This window comes from Aspergillus fijiensis (genome assembly GCF_003184825.1).
Source record: "Aspergillus fijiensis CBS 313.89 unplaced genomic scaffold BO72scaffold_3, whole genome shotgun sequence".
In the NCBI taxonomy this organism is placed as follows: Eukaryota; Fungi; Ascomycota; class Eurotiomycetes; order Eurotiales; family Aspergillaceae; genus Aspergillus; species Aspergillus fijiensis.
Window position 1 is genome coordinate 194043 of NW_024468979.1, and position 14827 is coordinate 208869.

Below are 14827 nucleotides of genomic sequence, written 5' to 3' on the forward strand. Positions count from 1 at the left end.
CCCTGACAGGGCTTATGGATGCGAGCGCCGGTATAGCTAGGGCCCATTCTCGGTGTTGGAGATGGTCTCCAGCACCGCATTCTCCGTCTGATTGTACACGATGTAGAAGTCGATGCTGTTGGCAGGTGGGCCATACTCGAACCAGGTACAGCTGACATAGTATTCACTGTAGTCACCCAGTCCCTCCGACGGATTAATGATGCTCTTCAGCCACTGCTGCTTCTGGGCCGTGGTAGCGGCGCCGTTGTTCAGCTGTGTGCCGGTCTCGGCGATAGCAAACGGCAGGCTATAACCCTTGGCATAGGTGTCGTAGAAGCTTCCATAGGCTGTGGCAAAGTCCGGAAGAGCATCACCTTCAGGGTAGTAGTCCATTCCCACGATGTCGACGTACTCCTTACCGGGCCACCAAGGTGCGATGGGTTCCGAGTCCGTGTCCACATTCGGCGACCAGAACATGTAGATCATGTCGTTGGACTCCGTCGCTGTATACATATCTTTCCAGGTCTGGTTGAAGGCGGCGTAGTCACCTGGCGTTTGGCACAAACGGTTAGGCTTGCCCCTTGCCAAGAAAATGTTGGGGAGAAAGTACTTACGGCCGCCAGGATAAACCACGACATTAGGATCGGCGTAGTAGTTCATTTCATGGGCATAGCGAAGCCAGACGGTGACACCCTTGCTGGTGAAGGTGTCTTTGAAGTAGGAAGCGACTGATTCACACAGCTCAGGCGTGATGTCCTCCCAGTCGACCTTCGGCATCAGGGAAGCGATCAGAACGGCCCCGGAGGCAATGATATCGTCCACCGGGTATTGATCGTTGCCATCATATGACCCGGATTCCACGTTGTCCTGGGTGATCTGTGAGTAGACATTGTAGCTATATCGAAGGTGAGCCTTGCAATCGTAAAATGCTTTTACCGCACTCACGTGGCGCCCTTTTGACCCGTCGCCTCGTTGAGGTCGGTCATGGTGACCCGGGGGCTGTAATTGGGAGCCCAGCCGAAATAGATACCATCATAGCTGACCATGGAGTCGGCCTTGATGCCCAGGCTTTCACCCAAAAAGTTCGACTCCTGGTTGGATTTAGCGGGTTATAGAAGCCAGTGTTAAGACTGCAAGCCTACCCTTTTGTGACCGATGTCGCTAAGTGGGGAACCGACACAGCCACTAACGGCCAAAGCTATTAGGGGAATCGAGGTAAGACCGCGCATTTTGCCGACGAGTGTTCTGTACACGAGGATGTATTGAGCTGCAATTGTTGGAGTGGTAGCTCTCAACCCGGAGGTCGAGTCCATTTATACTGCTGGAATAAAATGGCCTAGTATGCTGGTAGCCAACAATGTCTCCACAGGGCTACGCTAAAGCTGAGTCGTAAGAGTATGCGAGTCAAGCCGGAGAACCCTGGATTTGAAGATCGAGTCATGTCGACAGCTGAAGACTCTGATCCACCAATCGCAACATGCTTCTGCTTTGGGAAGACCAATCAACGCCTCGTGCCTGGGCATGGCGTTGATCCTTCATTTTCGTCCGGACCTTAGGGCTTCACTGCTAAATCCTGAAGACAGCCCGACTGTCCCGTGCTGGCGATGGGGCCATCGCCCCCAACAAACACCTTGTTTTTTTCTTATCCATCGTTCCCTGTCATACCCTTATATAGAAAAGGCGCCCCCACATCCATGTTCCAGTCCCTACCACTGAGCCCTTTTTCCTGGTTTTGACCAGGCAAAGTCCCAACAGCACGATGTCGAGCCACAACAGAAAAAGTTATTTGCGCGCTCTTCTTGCATTATCGCTGTCGATCACAGCCCGGTGCACAACAACCTACTACATCAACAAAGTAGCAGACTACTCATCGTTATCACAATGTGCCGTCGCCCCGCTCAGCAGCGTCGTCCGGGACATGGTGTCTGGCTGCGGTGACGGGGGCAAGTACACATCCTACAGCTGCTTCTGCACCGCCAGCTCCTCCGAGTTCAATCACATCATCTCCTCCGGCGTCGGATCCAATTGCGGGACAAACTCAGAGAATCAGGTCTCGACCGCGTTGGAGGTCTTCCACAGCTACTGCATGTTCAATGCGACCGCGACAACGACGACCGAACCAGTGCAGCCTGCCAGCACATGTACTTACCTCCTTTCTTGTCCTTCAACCGTGCCATTGAATCCCACTAACATGTTCCCAGCGACCACAACAGCATCGACCCTGTCAGCTACAACTTCTACCACAAGCCCTGCCGCCCCAGCTGCCTCCGTAACAACCACACCCAGCCCTGTCGCCACATCAACATCAGAAACCGCCAGCATCCCATCCACACCATCGCCCACCCAGGCCCAAACACCCGCCAGCAAGTCCTCTACTTCGCTAAGCACAGGCAGCAAGGCCGCAATCGGCGTCTGCGTCCCCGTCGCAGCCATCAGCCTCGCTGCGGCCGCGTTCCTGCTGGTCCGCAAACGGTCGCGTCGCGCTCAGCGGGACCACAACGGGATGATGCTGGACTCCAACGCGCCCACCCCGCGCGAGCCCCACAGCCCGACCGAGATGCGGCCGGAGATGTGGCAGAGATACGAGCTGCCGGAGGACGCGAAGCGAAAGAGCACCCACTTGTACGAACTGTCCGGGGATGGACCGTCGGCTGGGCGGTGAGATAGTTGCATGAATAGACCCTGAGACTATGTAGTGGTCAGCTCTATAATGTTGCTGTTGCTTGTTGGTGCAATCATATCTCTTTCTTTGTTTTCTGCTGGCTAGCATAGGGTGCGGATATGGGGTACGCGGATTCCTTGATTTAGTATTCATTTATTTAATGGGTCGTGTGCGTTTGTACTTTAGTATATTTAACGGCAATGAGATATAGGACTCCGATCCAATTGCACGGATAAGATGTTGAAGACATGGGTAGTCTAATTACCGGTGTTGTACTCGTGTGTTTTTGAGGATGGAGTGGATAGACCCTTCCGGGGCCGACGCTCACGTCAGTCGTATAGGGTTCATGTCCTCCGAGGCCCCGGAAAATCCGGACGAGCATGCTCACCGGGAAAGTTAGCCAGAGATGGATGCAGCTCATTGGTGGGTGTTCGCTAATCGGGTCCTTGGCATGGAGGCAAAATCATTATCCATCAAGTTAGACAGCAGACTATAGCAACGATGATATACCTCCTGTTGACCTATCGACGCGACAAGCCTCCACGTCCCTCCCACGACTTGAAACGCCCGGCCGAACGTCACGTGGAGCAAATCTTCCGTATCCTCTTTGAGTTTTCGAGTAACTTTCCTGAGTGGATCAGGGAAACAGAAGACAGGGACCGCTGTGCCGGATGTTCTTGAGTGTAGAGGTGGTTAGTGGGCACGTCACCGGCCAGCGGCGAAGGATGTTTGGCGCACCTGTTTCCAGATTGCGCCTCCAAAATCCCTGCCCAGGAGTTGCTCTGCGAGTCTTAAATCAACAATAATCCATTGAGCCTTCAGGAAGGTCACCCGGAAAATGCCCTCAGCACGCCCTGCTCGACATTATTATACATCCTCATGGGAAACCGGATAAGCTTGCGTGCGTTGACTCCTTTTGCATTGCACGCAAGCTTGGCACGCAAGGTCCCAGCTTAGGCATATTTGAGTATGCTTGGCAGTTCCACTTTTTGTCTGGGCGCTTGGCCGTTCCAATCCTAAAGAGATTCGTTTGATATGTCAGATCACAACATGATAGTTTGAACCCTCTCTATACCAATGCCGGGACAGATGAAGGACTAACACCACGTACCCTATAACTCTTGCGCATCGCATTTATCCGCCGAACATACCGAACATCGACTCGTCAGCCAGGAAAAACTCGTCCGGCAGAGCATCCAACGTCGAAGGATCCCATGCTTCAGCCTCCAGTGGCCAATGTAGACCCACATCCGCTATAGAGCCCAGCCCTACTAGATAGTGATTCAGAGGTGTGGTAGTGAAGATGGAGACAGCGGCCTACTCACCAGCAGGCGCGGCCCCATCCGCCGCCCGGTCCTCCGCTTCGAGGAGATTCGCCACCGACTCCAGCCGGCGCATGAGCGACCTCAGCAATTTCAACGGTCGCTTCAGGCCATACGAGCATCCTTTCTGGTACTCCAGCAAGGCGGACCAGAAGAAACGGATGCAGTGCACATCCTCGTCGACGCTGCGGGTGTGCTGGAGCATGACGACCACGGCACAATACGTCGCATAGGCTATGCCGTACTGCGCGCGTCGGAGGGCGAAGGTTTGTTGGTAGGCCTCGACGAGCTTCCAGATCTTCAGCGCGGCCTCCCGACACCACTGTCGGGACTTTTCTGCTGAGGCGGGGGGCAAGGCGAAGGGGAAGTGACCGGGGGGCAGGAATGCTTGTTCTGTCAAGATGACGAGAGTCCAGTGGAGAGCACTTTGGGAATGAGTGTTAGGGTTCAACGCGGGTGCAAAGTGTTCTGTACACTTACTGTGGGGTGAGCTGGTGCGGCGGGCGCGTTGCGTCCAGCCCCGGTTCGAACCGTAGCGAGGCAGGGAGTGTAGAGCTCAGTAGAATAGCAACAAGCAGTGAGCAATTTATAGAACTGAAGGGGCCTTTGGCCTGGTCAGAGAGAGAGATATCGACTCGTTCCCTGTTTTCCTGCGATGGAAGAAACCAGGTCGCTGTCAGGAATCTTATCTACTTGTGGAATTTAGAGCCGGCGAATAGCAAGGTAACCCCTTGTGGAAAGAGACGAGTTGATGGATGGGTTGAGTCGAGCTGACTTGGATCACTATGATTATTAGGGGCATAGTGTGACTATAGCGTAGCCCTTCGTGCGGAGGTGATTAGATATGATGTCAATCACAGCATGCGATCGTCACATATGAGCAGACACATGCATATCGCAAGTCTCAGCTGCAGCTCTGCCGAGACAACCCCATGGGCAGTATTCCCAATTGGCTGGATTGGCTTTTAGTTATCAATCGATACAGGGATTATGTCTGACCTTTTTTCGGAGGCCGAGACATGTTGTTTGCTTTTGATTGATACGTGGACAAACCCCGGGTCATTATTTCAGCACCCACCTATGAGGTTGAAGAGCTGCGCAAGGCTAATACGAAAGGCATTCAACTAGGCAAAACAGCATTCTGCGAGGGTTCTTAAACCCCAAGCCTCTGTCGTCATGGTGAGTACTGTACCACGACCAAACCAAAGTCCTTTCCAGAGTCTGTCGGAAAGAATATAATTGCAGTGGTCTCACGGTAGCTTCGTCGTGTCACATACACAAGCAACTCATCATGCCTTACAGTGCCCGCACAGAAAGCCTCCCGGACGCGGTGATCTCGGGGGGGCTGGTCGACCCGCGCGCCGAAGAACAGCCTTCGTTCAGCACGCGAATGTCCTGTCGGGACGCCACCGACTTCATGTCCAACATCAAACGGTCTTCGCCTATGATTTCTAGACATAAGCCAGGCGGCAAGTCTGTTGGCATGGACCAGGCCCAAATTGACATGATTCTCGCTCGCTCGAAGGATATCCAACTGCCTTGGGACTAGCAGAATCCCGGTCAGCCCTTGTCAGATCTTGTGCCAGGGCTGGTGATTAGTGGAGGTCGCAGTCGGTCGCCCGCCTTTGATGGCCTGCCGGTCGTTTCACACTGGGGCGATCGCACCGGCGAGGCGTCGGCTGCAGACCCTGCAGCGACGGTCTGTCTTACATCGACGTGGTTCACCAGCCATGTGCTGGGCGAAGGGTCAACAATGCAGTGTCCCTTGGGCGCTCCCTGCTGGTCGCTCAAGACGCATGGCATCGGTCCGGTCGAGGCAGGGTCCAGTAAATTTACCCAGCACTACCACGCTGAAACCGACACGTTGGTCACGACCATCAGCCTAGCCCGTCGTTCTGACACCCCGCAGACCGGAGGCGTCCTGACTGCGGCGGCGAACATCTCGTGGGGGCGCAACACGCGCGTGGCGGACGCTGTAGACTGTGCCCTAGAGCTGCTCGCGGACGCCGCGGTGCTCCTGGCAGCACGGAACAAGGTGATCTCGACGGGGGTCACGGAGCGCCTTCCGTTCGCTGCAGTTCATGCAGCTCCAATGCCCACCTGGTGTGTCGCTCGCAAACCTCTACCTCCCAAGCTGAGTGGCGTGGCGCTCTCGCTCGACCCAGCCACGACCGAGGTTCTGGCAGCCGAGAACTGCGTTGGCCCGCTGCTTAACACGAGCATCTTCTCCATGGCCGTGGGCTACAACCGGGGCGTCTATGGGGGGTCGATCTCGGGCCTCTGGGCGATCATGGACTCGGCCTTCGTACTCGACTACTCGATCGGTAAGAACAGCCCAGCCATGGCGGAGAAACTAGCCGGCGCCTTTGCCGATGTGGCGGCCACCGCCGAGGCAGCCGTCTCCGCGGGCCCGCACATCACCGACATTCGCGTCGTCAAGGGGTGCAACTATGCCTGTCTCCACCAGAAGACCATCATCGAGGACACCGCAACGGTTGTCTCCCGGCCGTGCATGGTGGTCTGGGACGATTTGGCGCGGCTGGCCCGCTACAAGCTCGCGGACGCGGTGTTCTGCCATGTCTACTACGACTCCGGGGGCGGCGAGCAGATGGCCGCGATGGCGGGGCTGGGCTGCGTGGTACATGACTGGATTGATCTGGGCGCGGACCTGGCCTGCGGCGAGATTAGCAATATCATACCTACATTGACGCAGTGAGCACTGGATGAAGGGCCCCTGGCGGAGGTTTACTCGCGCTTGGTGGGCGCCATGATCTGGTATCACGACCACGACCCCTATAACCCAGCCGCCTTGTGCATCCTCTTCACCCACTGGTGGCAGCTCGCCAACTGCCGCCACCGACCCATTACCCTCCTCGGCCGGACTGACCTGAGTGTCGAGGCCATGGCAATCGCGGCCACCATTCCCACCGCGCGACCGTCACTAGAGCACTTCCGCGCGTGCGGCACGCCTGTCGAGCGCGGAGAAGGCGCCTTCGCGGCGGCCGAGGCGCGCTTCAACGCACTGCTGGCATCAAATCCGTTGGCGCAAACCCGGCGTGTGGCCGATCTCCTGGTCCGGCCGGTGCTCGCGTACGTGCGCGGGACGGACGACCACCTCCCCCTGGAGAATGAATACGTGGGGGCGGTGCTGGCGGCGGAGATCGCGTACCCGCAGGACCAAAAAATCCGCGAGCTGTGGGACTTGGCGATTGTGATGTGGGAATGCGGGGCCCTGTGGGCGGCGGGCGTCGCTGGCCTGTGCTATACCCACTCCGGCCAGTCCAACTGTGATCGTGCGCGCGAGGATTTGTCGGATTGCACCTGGAGTTGAGCGGGGGGTTGTTCTTTGGCTATCGCTGGTTTTCCTAGGAGGGTAAGAGCACAGAGCAGTATCAAACATTTCAAAGGATATATTCATGCTCCATAGGCACATTAAGCCATTAATACGTGATTAATATGGAGTATAGCTCTTGTAGATGGATGACGTGTTCAGTGTCGGCTTAATCCCAAGTCCTGAGGTTCTCAGGGTCAACATTGGTGTAGATGGCAGCAGCAGCACCACCACCACCACGTGTGATAGAATAACAAGGTGTCAAGATTGTACAGCCGCACGCAAGCCCTGCACATTCCTCATCAACTTCCTGGACGATGTTTTGTTCTCTCCGGCCTTGGATGAAACCCGCACGGCGGCTGTCGAGACGGGCCACGTCAACCACGCCCGTGCGGTCGGTGCAATATGCCACATAGATATGTTTGAAGACTTCAGATTAAGGAGCTTAGGCAGAGTACGAGATCGGAGAAGCCATCAATATCCAACGCATGGTGTTCTGCAATTGCGCCAAGGATCGATGTGGTCGCTGCGCGTTGTTCTTTCGGCCAGCTGGAGCCTTGGACGAGGCACAGGATAAATTAAGGGAGAGGCATGTGAAAGCCTTTTCGAAAGTGCGAGTGCGTATTGGAGTTTGGGATGAAAGAGGCTCATTGATAGGGTGGTTGAGGACAGGACGAGTGCAGAGGGTGTCGTTGGACGGAGTTGTGCAGAAGTGTTGAAAGGTTGGAAGTTGGCGTTTCTACTCCCGAGTCGCGGACGCGCCTTCCGATTTCGGCCCGCCAGCGCTCTCCACGTTGATGAATAGGCTCAAATCCTCATGGGTCAGAATAAAAACATTTTTTGATTGATCACCAATCACTGAACTTCATATTATTTAACATAGCCCGGCACAGCCGGTGCCTTCAAGCAACAGACCGAGTATACAATCGACCGGTAACCTCAAGATCATATCACATGATAAAAGTCAACAAGGAACAAGTATCTCATTCAACACAGACTGAAGAGGCAACTCCGCTAAGCCCCGTCTTTTCAAACTGCAACGCAACAGCCTTTAGTAGGTGTCGTTGGAGTCGTAAAACTCTCTGGGAGCAAATTTGAGCTCCACGTCACCAACATCAAAGACGGCGACCACATTCTTCAGGAAGACATCGCCAAGGATGAAGATATCCTCGCTGTAGTCGTCGCCACCATCGACAATACCCGAGATACAGACAGTGTTGCCACTGTCATCGGTGCCGGCGTCGAGGATCATGTCCAAGGGGTTGATGATGTAGGTGGTTCCACCGATGGTGATTCCGTGGGCGGGGGCCGTGGCATCGCAGTCGACCACGTAGGCGCCCTCATCCTCGCTGTACGTGGCGGCAGGGGAGAAGGCAGCGTTGACTTCGGCCGCGATCGAAGTCGGGTAGTAGTTGAGGGTCGTGCCGCTGTCGACAATGTACTGGATGCTACTGCCCCCGGCCGCGGTGAGAGACTTGCCGCTCAAAGTGACGGCATCGATCTCGATGGTGTAGTAGGCGTAGCCTTCGTCCTGACCGTCGTAGGTGGTCACCAGGATATCGGTGGATGACCAAGTGTCAGTGTAGTTGACGGGAGGAAGACCACCAAGGGTGATGTAACCAGCAGCCCCGGAGACATCGCGCTCGATGGCGATGCTGAAGTAGGAGTCGATGAGACCTTCATCGACTAGGGTGGTGATGATGGGGTCGTATTCCACCTGCTGCTCGGTGCGGGTGCTGTAGGCACTCGTACTGTGGGCAGATAAGTTAGACCGTTTTGTGACACGCCAACCGCAATGAGCTCCAAGGCGCTGAAGAGAAACTTACATGCCGGGGTAGGCCAGACCAACGAGACCGGAAGTGGTACCATCTCCCTCCCAGTATGCCTCGGTGACACCGGCCAGCTCCTGCTCGACGCTAATCCCGGCCAGCGTGACTTCATCCTTGCCCATAACTCCGATGGCAAACTCTCCGTCGCCATAGCTGATGGAGAATTCCTCGCCGGAGATCTTGGCGAAGGCGCTCGTGGGTGACCAGGTGGGACCGAACGCGCAGGTGGATTCGGAGACCTGCTTCTCGTTCTCGTTCAGGCAAGTGAAGCCCTCTTCTACCAGCCACAGGTCACTGGAACCGGTGTCAACGATCACATCGAAAGAGGCCCCACCAACTGTAATGGAGGTAGCGAATTCCTCGCCTTCAAAGAGCGAGATCAAGGTAGAGCTGCCGGAGGTAGTCGTGCTGGAGCTGGTTTTCTTCAGACGGGAAGCGCTGCGGCTCGCACCACTGCTACTCTTCACCTTTTTCAGTTCCAAGACACTGGAGGAAGCCTTGTTGCTAGCACGGCTGGCAATGGGAGTGGGCTTGTACACCCTTTTGCTCAGATCATTGCGGGCGGGGGCAGGGGCTGCTGAGACAACGCCCGCAAGGAGAGTGGCAGCAGCCAGGGAACCGGCGGTGAAGCGCATTGTGAAAGGAAGTGATGAAGGAAAATTCCGTTACAATGCCAGAGGACGGAGGGAGGTGTAGTGAGGACTGTCGGAGAGGGGTATCGCGGGTGGATTTTATACTTCTACCTCACTGCGAAAGACCTCATGCTGCCGGGTGACTCGGTCACTTTCGCTTGGAGATTAGTCTGCAGACTAAATCTTTAGCGCGCAGCCTGTACTCATCTCCCTTCATCTCGTCAGGACTGTCTCAAATGGTGCGTGAGCAGTCGTGAGAGGGTGAAAGATCATTGGTGCTACCTGCGGGTGACATGGGAGGACAGGAGCAAGTAGCAGCAGCAGCAGCAGCAGCATCACCACCACCATCGCCGTCACTCAACTACAATGGGTGGATCCGTTGTCCACGATGGATATTGCCGATAGTGGGGTTTGCGTCAGCCTGGCTGGGGATTGGTGCAGCCAGCTGGCCCACCGAGCGATAAGCAAGCAAGGCGCGTCGGAGTCCGCAGGAGATTGGCCTGATGAGGGGCACTCTTCATATCGCGCCATGATAGGGCGAACACCTCGGTCAGGCACCTGCTGAGAGTGGCTGTCGTCACCGTCGGTCTCCTTGAATTTCACATTGACTTTCAAATTAGCTTCCATGTTGAGGAATCCAGCCCGAGCAGACAATTTAGCGCTCGGCGGGGCTCAAGCCATCCGCTTCGCTACCCACTCTATTCTAGGTGGAATGTCCAGCATGCGCATCAGACTGGGTTGCAGGAGTGCAGAGGTACACGGCCGTTGAAACATGACCAGTCTGATGACATTCTCCCAACTGCAAGGGCCCATGTCAGCCCGCGAACCTGGTCAAGCATCAGTGTCACCAAGAAATGATCACCAAAGGCTTGATTCTGTCAAGCTCAGATCGGCATAGATACGGGGTGGAGTGCTCTACAGGGACAGTCAACCGTGATTTGTGTTACTGACATGGTCAGTATGGTGGATATGACCGGACCAATGATATAATCCTCATTCCGGTTAAAGCGGCAGCCATGTGCCATCAACAATGTAATCCACGAACGTTTGAATGTTTACTGCACAACCAAAGGCAGCAGTGTGACTAGCAAATTAGTCATTGTTCGGATGGAGGCTAGGTAGTTATTCCGTTCCGGAACGGGGAAGCGAACGGGGAATGGCCGGGCACTCCGTAATCTGCACGATTGTGCTTCTTGCTCTTATCTTCATCTCCATTTCCGACTCTGCTGCTGCTGCTCGTCCAGAAGATATCGATAATCTAATCATTCCACCAATCACTCTCATGCGCTTGCCACATCCAGCCTAAGAACCTACATGAACACATGAATCTGGTCCATCGGTCGCCAGTCCATTTGTTTAGATGACCGGGACCGACACCGACCAAAGTGCCAAATCGCGTGGTACGTGCGATTGCGCCCTCGCAGAAACACACACCCCAGGCAAATCTCGAGCTAACTGTCTCTATCTTCCCTTGTCAGGATGCTTTCAATGTACCAAGCGACGGATCGTCTGCGATAGGGCCGAACCCACCTGTCAAAAATGCCTGAAGAAGGGGATTGAGTGCAGTGGCCTCGGCCGCTTCCGATTCGGCAATGGGGTCGCGACGCGTGGGAAGTTGAAAGGCAGCCCTATCCCCGTCCTCAATGTCGACCCGGTCTCTATTCACAAACAATGCGTTTCCATCGTCTCGCAGATTCGATGGTCTCATGAGAGGAAGAAAAGGGTTAGCAAGAGTCGTGCTTCGAAGCCAGTCTCGAATGCGCCAGTCAATGGACAACACGATGCCGTCGGACGGTTCTCTCCGATGTCACTTGAAAACCGTCTTTTGCCACGCAGCGAGCCTGTAGTTGCCCTTCCTACGACGTCGACCTCGACTACAATTGGTATAGACAAGACAAACTTCGCGCAGGATTCGGCGACCGTGGTATCGCCCGAAGAGGATGTTGAGAATGACAATGCCGACAAGACCGTAATCTTAACCAGAAGGATGGACCAGGCAGTCCAGCCTTGGATCGCTCCTTTGAGCTCACAAATCCGTGGACTATTCCACTATTTTGCCAATAACATCGCCCCGGTCATGGTTTTGCTGGATATCTCCAATGGCTATCGCGATTTCATCCTTCCGATGGCTTGTCAGGATGAGGTGCTGCAGCGCGCTGTTGCCGTGGTGGCTGCTCAGCACGTTGGCCTCAGGCAACCAGCATTACTTGCGGCAGCAGAAGCCGATCGCTCCGTCATTATATCCCGCTTGTTGCGGGCGTCCAACCTCGGGTCGCCCGATCAGGTGTTCAACCCGGCTACATGGGCAACATTGCTCGTACTTCTCGTCGGGGAGACGGTGACTGGCAGCCCGGAGTACAAGTTCCTGCTCCAGACGCTGTTCACCATGGCCAAGAACGTCAAGTCATCGGGGCACCCTCAACTGCACGAGTTCCTTCTACGACAGACCGACATGTTCTCATTTCTGGGTGGGTCTCTACTCAACAAGGATGAGGGCCTTAAGACCTTAAGCCATCCCGTGGACTCCGGGGTCTGGTTACCGTCCAGCGTTCGTGCAGACGCTCAACACAATAGAACACTCTGGCTGGCCAGGCGATCATTCACTATTGGCGCCCAGATCTACCTAATGCGGATGACATCGAACGAAAGCTCATGGCATCTGCGAGAAGAGCTGCGTCGGCTAATCGCTCAGGCGCATCCGACGGATCCGGGAGCCCATGGGTTCGTCTGGCCATGCTTTATCGCGGCGGCGGACAGTACGGAGCCAGAACATCGCGCGTTCTTCACTTATTACATGGGAGCCATTCACTCGAACACGCTTTTCGCCAATATCACCAAGGCTATTGATGCATTGCCTGCCATTTGGAAATCGACGTCGAAGAAGTGGACGGAGACTTTGCCGGATGTCTCTCGGATACTCATTATGTGACGCTTGGCTAACCAAATTGCCAAAAGTCGGCGTATTATGCTAGGGAGGCAACGAAGGCTATTTGTGTCGTCCTGCGCAGTGGCGTTTCAGAATTACGGCGCGGATTACACTGCCTTCACCGATCCTGTAGACATGCAATTAATTCAGCAATAGATACCCGAAGACAGTACACGTGATTGAATACGCGATGCGAACTTTTAGACATCCGCGGAAGTGTCCGCAAGCTGGCCTACCAAAGCGTTACCGACTAGTCAACAAGTTGTGTATGTTGACCTCGTTGATCCAGCGTACTAAGCATTTCCTATACTTTTACCATCTCTCTACGCAATCATACCGAAGAAAGTATCACCCTTCATCAACCATCGTGGCCAGACAATGAATTATAAGCTTGTATATTGTCAGACTGACACGGTTCGAGCCCAACTCGCCAACTCTAAAAGAAAGCTCCCGGTACTCGGATATGCAACCTGTGCGCCCTCAAATGTTTCATCGTTATTCAGCCATCGCACTAGCATTCATGGCGTTCCTTTACGTGTACAGGACTACCTGTAACCTCCGACGCACTCAATCCAATTGCTCAATCCCCAAACCTTGAAGCGTGCTCTGGTTACAGCGCCGCAGGAACACCAACACTTCCTCTTTATCATGGTATGCGTCATTATACGCTCCGCTTAGCGTTAATTTCCCCTTCCATGTTCCGAGGAACAGCCCAAGGCCAGTCCCCAACTCCTCGCCCGTCACCCAAGGATCGTCCAGCTCGAAGATTCCTTGATTCGGCCTGATCACTCGGTCCAGAACCCCCATGCTGGAGATCGACACAGACGGCGTCTCATTCCGCGGCGGGACCGGCGGAGTCTTCCCATCGGCCGGATAAGGGATCGTCGACATCGCCCAGTACGAGGGGACAAGATTGATATGCTCTGCATCATCACGAATGTCGAGGTAGAAATCCCGGATCGTCCCCGCGGTGTCCATGAACTCCTTGCTCCTCGTCTCTTCAGAGACCGGATCCACCGAGTCCGACGACGCAGGAACAGTCAGGTCGACTGCCAGCCCGCGCCCCGAGACCGAGTGGTACACTGCGGCCGGATGCGCGACGGTACTGTACGGCGCCGCGCAGTGGCCGCGCTCATTAATGAGACTGTAATTGAGATACCGAACCACTCGCGCCGCGGGCTGCCGCTCCTGGAGGTCCCGCACACCGAGCGCAATGGCAGCGTGATAGGCGTGCGTGATGCTAAGCGCTGCCGCCTTGCACGCCGCCAGCACCCGCGCGGTCGCCTCCGCGGACAGCGTAATCGTCACCCTCTGGTGCCTCCCCGGCAGGCTTGCTTGCCTTTTGAACGGCACACTCGCAATCTCCACCGCTTCTTTCTTGAGGGCTGCATTGAACTCCAAAATCTCCCGCATGCGCGCTTCCTGCTCCGAGCTCAATCGCGCTGGGATCCCCGCTGCCACCCGAAGCGGTGGACTCAGATTTACCCATTCCCCGCCAAACGTGGGTGGTGTATACCCGGAGGGCCCGGTCTCATACGCCCGCGCGGCATGCCGGAACAAATTCTCGAACAGCATCAGCGTCCCCACCCCATCGACGATATCATGTCGCGCCCTGAGCACCACGGTCGCGCGCACGCGTCCTTCCGACTCGTGCGGGCCCGACCCCTCCTTAACCAAGAACAGCGTCGGCAGGTCCGGCACCGGCGGGTCCGAGTTACACCACTCCTGGCCCGTAACGCCCGCGTCGACGACCCGAAACGTCTCGTCCAGCCAGTCCGCCGGCGTGTACGCGTCCGAGAAAGTCTCGTACACCTTCTTACACCGCCCCTGGTGTAGAGCGTACTCCACGCGCGCGGCGATGGTCGGATGGTCGTAGCGCAGCTGCAGCCACGCCCGGCGCAGGGCGTCCCCCATTCTGCGCTCCGTGGCAGCGCGGTCCGTCCCGTGGATGGGGAGGGAGCAGGTGATCGCGCCGGTCATAGCGAAGAAGACGCGGCCGGTGGCCTCGTGGGCTTTGGCGAGGGAGGTGTAGAACTGCTCGGCTTCGTCGAGGGGCCGCTCCCACCGGGTTGCGGTTGTGGGGGTCCAGGCGTAGTCGATCTCGGATGGTGAGGACATTTTGGCGGTGGCTGTCTAGCTCTAGTTG

General features: G+C 55.8%; 7 protein-coding genes across 7 annotated transcripts; 3 read left to right on the top strand and 4 right to left on the bottom strand.

The window, feature by feature from the left end:
- Positions 1 to 36: 36 nt before the first annotated feature.
- On the bottom strand, positions 37 to 1208 carry BO72DRAFT_454793 (glycoside hydrolase; the record flags this gene model as incomplete). Its single annotated transcript, XM_040946199.1, has 4 exons — positions 37 to 527; positions 594 to 874; positions 925 to 1070; positions 1122 to 1208. 4 exons carry the CDS (start codon positions 1206 to 1208, stop codon positions 37 to 39), a joined length of 1005 nt encoding a protein of 334 aa, XP_040805996.1.
- A 307-nt stretch (positions 1209 to 1515) lies between these two features.
- On the top strand, positions 1516 to 2719 carry BO72DRAFT_137514 (uncharacterized protein). Its single transcript, XM_040939144.1, has one exon. It carries the CDS (start codon positions 1739 to 1741, stop codon positions 2639 to 2641), a length of 903 nt encoding a protein of 300 aa, XP_040805997.1. The 5' UTR covers positions 1516 to 1738; the 3' UTR covers positions 2642 to 2719.
- A 1056-nt stretch (positions 2720 to 3775) lies between these two features.
- Positions 3776 to 4984, bottom strand: BO72DRAFT_454795 (uncharacterized protein; the record flags this gene model as incomplete). Its single annotated transcript, XM_040946200.1, has 4 exons — positions 3776 to 3912; positions 3967 to 4356; positions 4444 to 4518; positions 4963 to 4984. The coding sequence occupies 4 exons, from the start codon at positions 4982 to 4984 to the stop codon at positions 3776 to 3778; spliced, it is 624 nt and encodes a 207-aa protein (XP_040805998.1).
- A 191-nt stretch (positions 4985 to 5175) lies between these two features.
- BO72DRAFT_474218 (uncharacterized protein) lies at positions 5176 to 7294 on the top strand (the record flags this gene model as incomplete). The annotated part of the gene is made up of 4 exons (XM_040947245.1): positions 5176 to 5440; positions 5516 to 5789; positions 5880 to 6601; positions 6707 to 7294. Exons 1-4 carry the CDS (start codon positions 5255 to 5257, stop codon positions 7292 to 7294), a joined length of 1770 nt encoding a protein of 589 aa, XP_040805999.1. The 5' UTR covers positions 5176 to 5254.
- Positions 7295 to 8345: 1051 nt separating this feature from the next.
- BO72DRAFT_367891 (acid protease) lies at positions 8346 to 9758 on the bottom strand (the record flags this gene model as incomplete). The annotated part of the gene is made up of 2 exons (XM_040940860.1): positions 8346 to 9045; positions 9121 to 9758. 2 exons carry the CDS (start codon positions 9756 to 9758, stop codon positions 8346 to 8348), a joined length of 1338 nt encoding a protein of 445 aa, XP_040806000.1.
- A 1193-nt stretch (positions 9759 to 10951) lies between these two features.
- BO72DRAFT_137609 (Zn(II)2Cys6 transcription factor) lies at positions 10952 to 12778 on the top strand. The gene is made up of 2 exons (XM_040939145.1): positions 10952 to 11155; positions 11234 to 12778. The coding sequence occupies exons 1-2, from the start codon at positions 11116 to 11118 to the stop codon at positions 12682 to 12684; spliced, it is 1491 nt and encodes a 496-aa protein (XP_040806001.1). The 5' UTR covers positions 10952 to 11115; the 3' UTR covers positions 12685 to 12778.
- A 470-nt stretch (positions 12779 to 13248) lies between these two features.
- BO72DRAFT_367652 (uncharacterized protein) lies at positions 13249 to 14799 on the bottom strand (the record flags this gene model as incomplete). Its single annotated transcript, XM_040940848.1, has 1 exon — positions 13249 to 14799. The coding sequence occupies one exon, from the start codon at positions 14797 to 14799 to the stop codon at positions 13249 to 13251; it is 1551 nt and encodes a 516-aa protein (XP_040806002.1).
- Positions 14800 to 14827: the final 28 nt, after the last annotated feature.